General features: G+C 48.2%; 1 protein-coding gene across 4 annotated transcripts; it reads right to left on the minus strand.

Moving 5' to 3' along the window:
* Positions 1-4,162: 4,162 nt before the first annotated feature.
* Positions 4,163-7,575, minus strand: LOC123442424 (beta-1,2-xylosyltransferase XYXT1-like). 4 transcript variants are annotated; one of them, XM_045118469.1, is made up of 5 exons: positions 7,206-7,575; positions 6,984-7,055; positions 6,703-6,786; positions 6,524-6,598; positions 4,163-5,568 (listed from the first exon to the last, which is right to left on the minus strand). In XM_045118469.1, the coding sequence occupies exons 1-5, from the start codon at positions 7,375-7,377 to the stop codon at positions 4,388-4,390; spliced, it is 1,584 nt and encodes a 527-aa protein (XP_044974404.1). In that variant the 5' UTR covers positions 7,378-7,575; the 3' UTR covers positions 4,163-4,387. The 4 variants fall into 4 exon arrangements, with proteins under 4 accessions (XP_044974404.1, XP_044974403.1, XP_044974402.1 ...); XM_045118468.1 differs by having other exon boundaries at positions 6,524-6,601; XM_045118467.1 differs by having other exon boundaries at positions 6,984-7,058; positions 7,206-7,574.
* Positions 7,576-7,910: the final 335 nt, after the last annotated feature.

Raw genomic sequence — 7,910 nt, forward strand, 5'->3', positions numbered from 1 at the left:
TTTATATAATCAGCTAACACATATCATACTATGAAACACAATAATCTTAGAGCACCTATAGCCGGTCCCCTCAAATCCTGCTCAAACGTCCACGGAAACTAACCAGTGGAGAAATATGTATAGAGAGACATGGGTGAGAAAGGGGCAGGCACCATTCACTATGTGACATATTAGTGTAACAAGCATCGGTATTATATACCTTGAAATGTACAAGTACAAGGCCACATTGCAGACCACCCAAATAGGTTACAATCACTATATTGAGATGATAAAGCAAAAGAACAACCAGTGAGCTTACTTAAAGTACCGTTGATTTACAAATTACTAACCAATGGAGTCATCCAGACTCAAATGTATCCTGACAACACCATGGAGCATCAGGTTGGAGCGGTTTATTTTCTGTGATAATATATCTTCCATTCCTGTAGTAATAAAGTATGAACAATGATTAGAGATTAAATAAAAAAAGATAGAAAGACACAGTTACGATAAATCTTGCATTCACACTTCATGTAGCATACTTAGCATACATAAATTATTTTTCTACACGGCACAGAATATAGTAAGTAGTTATCTACCAGCTTTGCTTCTAATGAATCCATAGTGTGTAGGGTTTATAGCTAATGCAAGAGCAAACAATTGAGAACCATATAGCTAGATCAAGCAATTATATATTTGAACCATGTATAAATTTGACATGAGAATTGCTTGACACCTGAAAATGCCAACAATTTTGAGCTTTAATTTGAAAGGACCCAAAGCTGATAGATCACTCAGTAAATAACTCTGAAATATATCACCTGCATACCGTAAGTATGAATGGAATTTGTCAAAATAATTCTGAAATATTTCAGCTTTATATATACCACTTTAGGAGTATAGATATGTTAGTATGTATGGAATTAATGAGAAGTTCTTTATTTAATTATGATAATTTGATTCTATAGTAAGTTCAGATTGGTTGACATCTTTCTAATTTATTAACAGGTGTGCAATCAATGGAAAAAGGAAACAAATCTACACCATACAAGAATCAAATTTATTAACAGGTGTGAAATCGTTGGAAAAAGGAAAAAGATACGACATACAAGAATATATGGTAGAATTTGAATACGCCAGGATGTGCTACCCAGTGGCCCTCCGCTTTGCCTACCTATATAGATAACCTCCTCTGTCATCCTTCTTCCCCCTCCTTGTTCTCCCTTCGCCCATCACATATAGCAAAGGATATATCAAAGGATCAAAACAGACAAGGCTGGATGGTAAATTGAGGAGGAGTACATTGCGTAATCAAGGAGCATCAAGAAGTCGAGTTCCTCTAGGTATGAACTTTCCTAGATCTTTCACTTTTCTAAAAGTTGAGTATTTATTAGATTATGATCATCTGGTTCAGGTTCACTATCAAATTGCAAATGAAGAATGGCAGTGGAGATACTGCCAACTAATCAAAACCTAACCAAGCTAACCTATTAGGTGGGTTATAGCTCACAACATGTATTCCCAAGGCAGGTCAAAAAATATGTATTCCCAAGTAGCCTCATTAGAAATAATAATATTACAAGGTGCCAACTATCACAAATATATACATTAACTTGGATCTCAGTGACTAATGAGTAAGGCGGCGGTGGGAACAATAAGCAGGGAAAGGAAGAAGGCAATTGCAATGGAGGGGGGAGGAATACAAACCATGAGGAGGAGATATTGAGCAGCATGTCGATGACCTTCGAATGAACATCTCCATCAGATCCTCCTTGGTGCCTGCGGCAACCAATCCTCAAACAATTCATAACCATCAGCACAAATACTGACCATATCGAATTCAGCCTCTGAACAAATTTTATGAGGCTGCAGAGACCAGGACAGCAAGATATACGTATGGGCTGGCAGTGGTAGGTGACTTACTGATGGCAGGCGGTCTGGATGACGGCGAGGACAGCACGTAGGGGTTGGAGCCCGTGGTCGCCACGACCGGCGGCGTCGGTGGCCGCGCCAGGTCATCCGAGGACATGCGAGGGTACGCCAACGGCGGCGCGACTGCCGTGTGGGCTTCGGGCTTGCAGTCCATGTGCGCTCGGCCTCCAGTGGGCATAGTTGACGGCTGTAAGAGAGACGTGGTGGTCGGGGTAGTGACACGGGCACGCAATAAAGCACGTGAGACACGCATGGATCTAGAATCCAGGTCATGGAAATCGATCAACCTCCACTGGTAGAGTAGAAGGAGGAGGAGGGAAATGACGGCGACCTCTCCGTCGCCGCCGGCGCCACCGTGGTGGAGAGGATTGGAGGGGAGGGGAGACGAGGGGCGTCTGCATCTAGAAGCCAGGCCATGTAAATCGACCGGCCTCCATCGGTAGAGTAGAAGGAGGAGCAGGGAAATCACGAATACCTCTCCGTCACCGCCGGCGCCACCGTGGGGGAGAAGATTGGAGGGGAGGGGAGACGAGGGGCGTCTGCATCTAGAAGCCAGGCCATGTAAATCGACCGGCCTCCACCGGTATAGTATAAGGAGGAGCAGGTAAATCACGAATACCTCTCCGTCGCTGCCGGCGCTTCCGTGGGGGAGAAGATTGGAGGGGAAGGGAGACGAGGGGCGGTTGGATCTAGAAGCCAGGCCATGGAAATCGACCGTGCTTCACCGACAAAGTAGAAGGAGTAGGAGGGAAATCACGGATACCTCTCTGTCGCTGCCGACGCCACCGTGGGGGAGAGGATTGGAGGGGAAGGGAGACGAGGGGCGGTTGGATCTAGAAGCCAGTCCATGGAAATCGTCCGGCTTCGACCGGCAGAGTAGAAGGAGGAAGATGGAAATCATGGAGACCTCTCCGTCGCTGCCGGCGCCACCGTGGGGGAGAGTATTGGAGGGGAGGGGAGGGGAGGGGGTCGGGTGTGTCCGCATTTGGCCGACGGCGAATGGGTGGAGGGGAAGGGATGAGAGGGGACGGTGGTGGGAGACGAAGGGAGTGCAGTGGGTCGAGTGAGGCAAGGAGTGGATAGAGTTCGACTGGAAACTGAGAGAGTGAGTTTGTTTAGCCAAATGGAGAGAGTGAGGTTAAGGGAGATCGGCCTGGTTGGGCCGTGCGGTATATTGGGTCAAGGTTGGGCCCTGCTGGATAGTCAATTTTCAACTTAGCTATATCAAAAATGCTTAAAATGTTTTAAAAAATAAAAATGCCTAAAAAAAATCTATGAAAAAATATATATATTAAAAGTTGTTTAAAAAACATGTATATTATAGTTGGATCATACAAATCAATTTTTATACTTATTAGATATATTCATAGTATCAACAAAAAACACAATTTTGAAAGAATAAGCCGAATATACTTGGTTTATGTTGTATCGCTTAGCCTATATAAATATATTTAAATGATTTAAGAAATTTCAGAAGACTGCTTATTTAAATATGAACATTATAGTTGGTTGTTTGCTGAAATAGAAATGCAATGTATTTTTTAATAATATGAAAAAGCATTGTTTGTTTATACAAAATAAAACCGCTGTGTTAGTTTCAGTTTTATTATATAATATGTTTATATGATGCAATATAAAATATCATTTATATTTCATTGGAGATAGAAAGTGATGGGTTCTACTGATGTAACGATGATGGACCAGACTGAAGCATCACGAGAAGAGGTGCATATAGTTAATCCTTTTTCGTATGTATGTTACTCATGATAATACAAAAGATTTATTAGTTTATATTAATATTTTCAGAATATAGGAGACATAGATATGGATTTTGGAGATGCACAAAAAGAATCCATCGACATGGCTTCTGATGCGGCATATCTAAAAGGGGCCGAGAATCGATCAATTTCTTTACAAAACAATGACGTGGAACTAATGATATCTCATAAAAAACCAAAAAGTAATGCCAATTTGAATATTACCACACAAGGTATTTGTTCCTGTAATTGACAACTAGGTACTCGCACGTGGCAACTATATAAACGCACATATGCACATCCGACCCCAATAAGCACCTTCGAGAGCTGAGCCAGCATATCATTTTAAGATGTACAAAATCATCATAGACGCTACATCATCGATGGAAACGTATCCTCCCACTAAATACGCATCGACAAAAATCCTAAAACAGATTCAGAGATAATACAGTACGAACAATAAAACTTAAACCTTGTTAGACCGGAGATAACAATGTCTTCTAACCATCCAATCATAAGTTGGTTCGTTATTCATCGCTGGTTCTTACTTGATGTGGTATCAACGTTTTCCTATATATTTATTTTTCACCAGATTCAGCGGCCATAAAATGCCCTGAATCAGTATACCAACAAAATAAAATAAAATTTTGAATTCCTTTACATCGGATGTACAAACGATCTCTGTCGTCATCCCTCGGGCATATAATCCTGCACCCTAGCTACTGCCGCCGGAGATGGTCGAGCGCGAGCGCAAGCGTCGGCGCGAACCTTTCGACGTCGACGCGCACGTTCTGCTTGCCGAGGTAGAACTCGGCGACCTTGTCCCACCCGCTCCGGTGGACGGAATCCGGGTCCTTGATCGCGGGGTGGTCCGGCCCGAGCGTCTCCAGCAGCGTGCTCTCCTCCGCCTTGATGCTGTACTGGAGGTACCGGAGCCCCATGTCGGACGCGGGGTCGCCGAACTCCCGCTGCGCCATCGGCTCCAGCTTGCCGTACGGCACCACCTGGATCACCACCGCGCCCGGCGGCAGGAACGCCGCGTTGGTCAGCCCGGCGCCGTGCACGCCCAGCAGCACGTCGAACGAGTTCACGGACATGGCCAGCTCCTTGACGCGCACGTTGAACCGCGGGTCCGCTATGACCACCTCGAACCCGGCCTTCTCCGCCGCCTTGACGATCTCCGGCACGTTCACGAGCTTCCGGTAGTGGCCCCGGTCGAGCAGCATCAACCGCGGCTTCTTCTTCTTCCTGTCCACCGGCGGGCTGCTCCCCTTGGTCAGGCGGATGGGAGCGGCGCGCGGCAGGGAGTATGTCTCGCGGAGGAAGGCGGTGAAGTTAGCCATGGAGAGCGGCACGCCGCCGGGGACAAGCTCAGGCACGATGTCGAACTCCCTGTGCATGTTGAGGCCGACGGTGACGCGCCGGAAGCACCTGATCTGATCGTCATGGTCCAGGTCCACGACGTCGTACTTGGTCAGCCGCCGCACGACGGCCTCGTACTTGCCGAGCCACCAGGGCTGGATGTTGCTGGCCAGGAGCTGGACCTCGCCGTGGTACCGCCGCGACGCCACGAACAGCGGCACCAGCGCGTCGCTGAAGTCGTGGAAGTAGTTGCCCAGGTGACCGCCGAGCCCGATCACGATGGCCGGGACGCGGTGCGTCACCGTGCACGCCGGCGCCGGGGACGCCGCGGACGTCGAGTCGAGCTGCGTCACCGTGATGTTGGGGATGCCGGTCATGTTGTAGCGGGCGTAGGGCTGGATGCTCCACTCCCGGCGCTCTGTTAGGGACGTGGCCGGCACCAGGGTGACGGTGTGCGCCGTGCCGTTGGTCCGGACGTCGCCGGAGACGTCGCAGGTGTAGGAGAAGGGGCTCGCTCTGCACACCACCTTGCCGTTGTCTGCTCAACAAAAAAGGACACCATGGTTAGTCAGCTTCATTGAGGATTGAGCATTTTTACTGATCAACTGAAATCAATTAGATGCAGGAAGAGAAATGCAGTGGTCATCTAATTGTTTCAAAGAAACAACGAGAGTTCATCACTTAAGCTAGCTCAGCCAGGAATAACCCGTTGCTACCCTACTTAAAATAGACAACCCGTGAACTATTCTTTTTTATTTCAGGAAGGCCCTAAAGTGCAGTCAAATGACCTCAATGATTCTTGCAAATCCTTTACTGAATTGGCAGAGCAAGTGTTGTTTATTTGTGAAAGTTGAACCTAGTAGTATAATAGAGATGACACCATCAAATTTATTTTCTGGCTCCACCCCTGCTTATAAAATAGTCAAACTAAGAACTAAATTTTATTTCGGGAAGTCTCTAAAGCGGTAAGATATGGTTTGGTATCGTTAGGTCCAAATACAAGAAACGTTTGCAACACAAAAATCCGAATGGTCCCTAAAGTGATCTGGACTTTGCCATGTGTCCCGTTGAAAAGTATTTTCACAATGATGCGCTACCCTACACTTTGCGGCCAGGTCATCATCAAACATGAAAAACAGGAAAGAAAATCGTCGGCATGTTACCGTTTACAAGGGGAAGGAATTTGGTATAGATGACCTAGTATATATACTAGTTTCATCAATAAATTTGATCCAAATACCAGTACCACCACCAGTGACCACCGGATACGTTACTATACGTCCCAAACCTACTAATAATCGGATCGGATCAGCACATTTATGGTGAGCAATCAGTGAGCAGACAGTAGGTACTCTACATACGTCTGAAAGCCGATCGAATCGAATCAAACCTTCTCTACATTTTCTACCAGTATCAAATGCATCATCACATCGCATCAAATCACATTAATTTTGCTTGTTTTAAATCAGGGGAAGGAATATTTGGACACATACCGAAGGGCTTGGCGGCACCGTCGTCTCTGTCTCTCTTCCCCACGCCGCGTGCGCGGTGCTCTGCTTTCGGCGGCCCTGCTTTTGGTGAGAGAAAACACAGCTGCCTTTCGTTCACTCATTCCGTCCATGCCGTGCCACCGACACCAAGAAGAAGAAAGAAAGATATTTGTGGTGCTTACCCTGTTGCCGCTGCCGCTGCCGCTGCTCTTGAGCTGGTCCGGCCTCCGCCGTCGCCTCTCCTCCTCGATTCCGTTGCGTTAATCCTGGTCAATTTAGCATATGATTCGATCAGTCAGAGAGGGAGGCACGCATCACTGTCTCCAAAGAACAAGCTGACTTCGTCGGATTCTTTCTTTCCAGCGGCGAGGTAGTGCGGCATTAATGGTCTCCAGAGTCCGTACTTGAAATTGGGGTGCTGGGAGTTACAGCAGGGGCAGGGGTGGTGGTGGTGGATCCTAACCTGCTTCGCCGGCGCGACCGGAGGACTTGGTCGCCTGGTGCTTCTTCCGGTGCGGCGTCATGGCGGAGACGGCTGCTGCAGATGGACGAACACGGACGAACGAACGTATCAAGGGAGGGGCAAGACCGGCAAGGAATCTAGAACCGAGAGAAGAGCGAGCGATGCGCCGGGCGGGAGCGAAGGCACGGCGGCTGTGTCGATCACCGGGGAGTGCGTACGTACCGTCAGGGGAGGCGACGGCGAACTGCTGGGAGACGACGAAGTAGGCGAGGAGCACGAGGAGGAAGCCGGCGACGAAGCATAGGTTGAGGTGCCGCTGCGCCCAGGCGCCCACCGTCAGCCCCTTCCCGGCAGACGCCGGCGCCGGCGCCGACTGCTTCTCCACGCTGACCATCTCCTCCTCCGTCTACCGGCCGCGGCACGAGGTTCTTGCTCCCTTGAATGAGCGGCGGACTGGCGTCGCTGGTTCACATGGGAGAGAGCTGTAGATGGCTAGGGACGGGACAGATGGTGTGGCATGCAGATGCAGATGCAGTGTGCGACTTTGGGTTGGGGTTCCCAAAGCTTCGGCGCCCGCTGGCTTTCTCCTCCATCGATCGGTGGCCATTTTGTACCCATCCGGCGGCCACCCGGGCGGCGCCTTTCGCACTTAACCCCCTACTACTACTACTACAGAGTACATAGAACCCAACCCAACGGTTTGGTGAATGATGAGGAGCAATTAAGTCGACCCTTGAGCGACCGGTGAGAGCAACTCTGGTGAGAGCAACTCTAGCAGACCCGTAAAAAATTTACCCGTAAAACACATTTGCGGTTTCACGAAGATCGCGTTTGCGGGTTGAAAACATATGTGATCGAACAGAACCCGTATCAAAACCTGTATAATTTAAAAAAAACACTTTCGCGGAAAAAATTACACAAACATAG

This window comes from Hordeum vulgare, chromosome 3H (assembly GCF_904849725.1).
Source record: "Hordeum vulgare subsp. vulgare chromosome 3H, MorexV3_pseudomolecules_assembly, whole genome shotgun sequence".
Lineage (NCBI taxonomy): Eukaryota > Viridiplantae > Streptophyta > Magnoliopsida > Poales > Poaceae > Hordeum > Hordeum vulgare.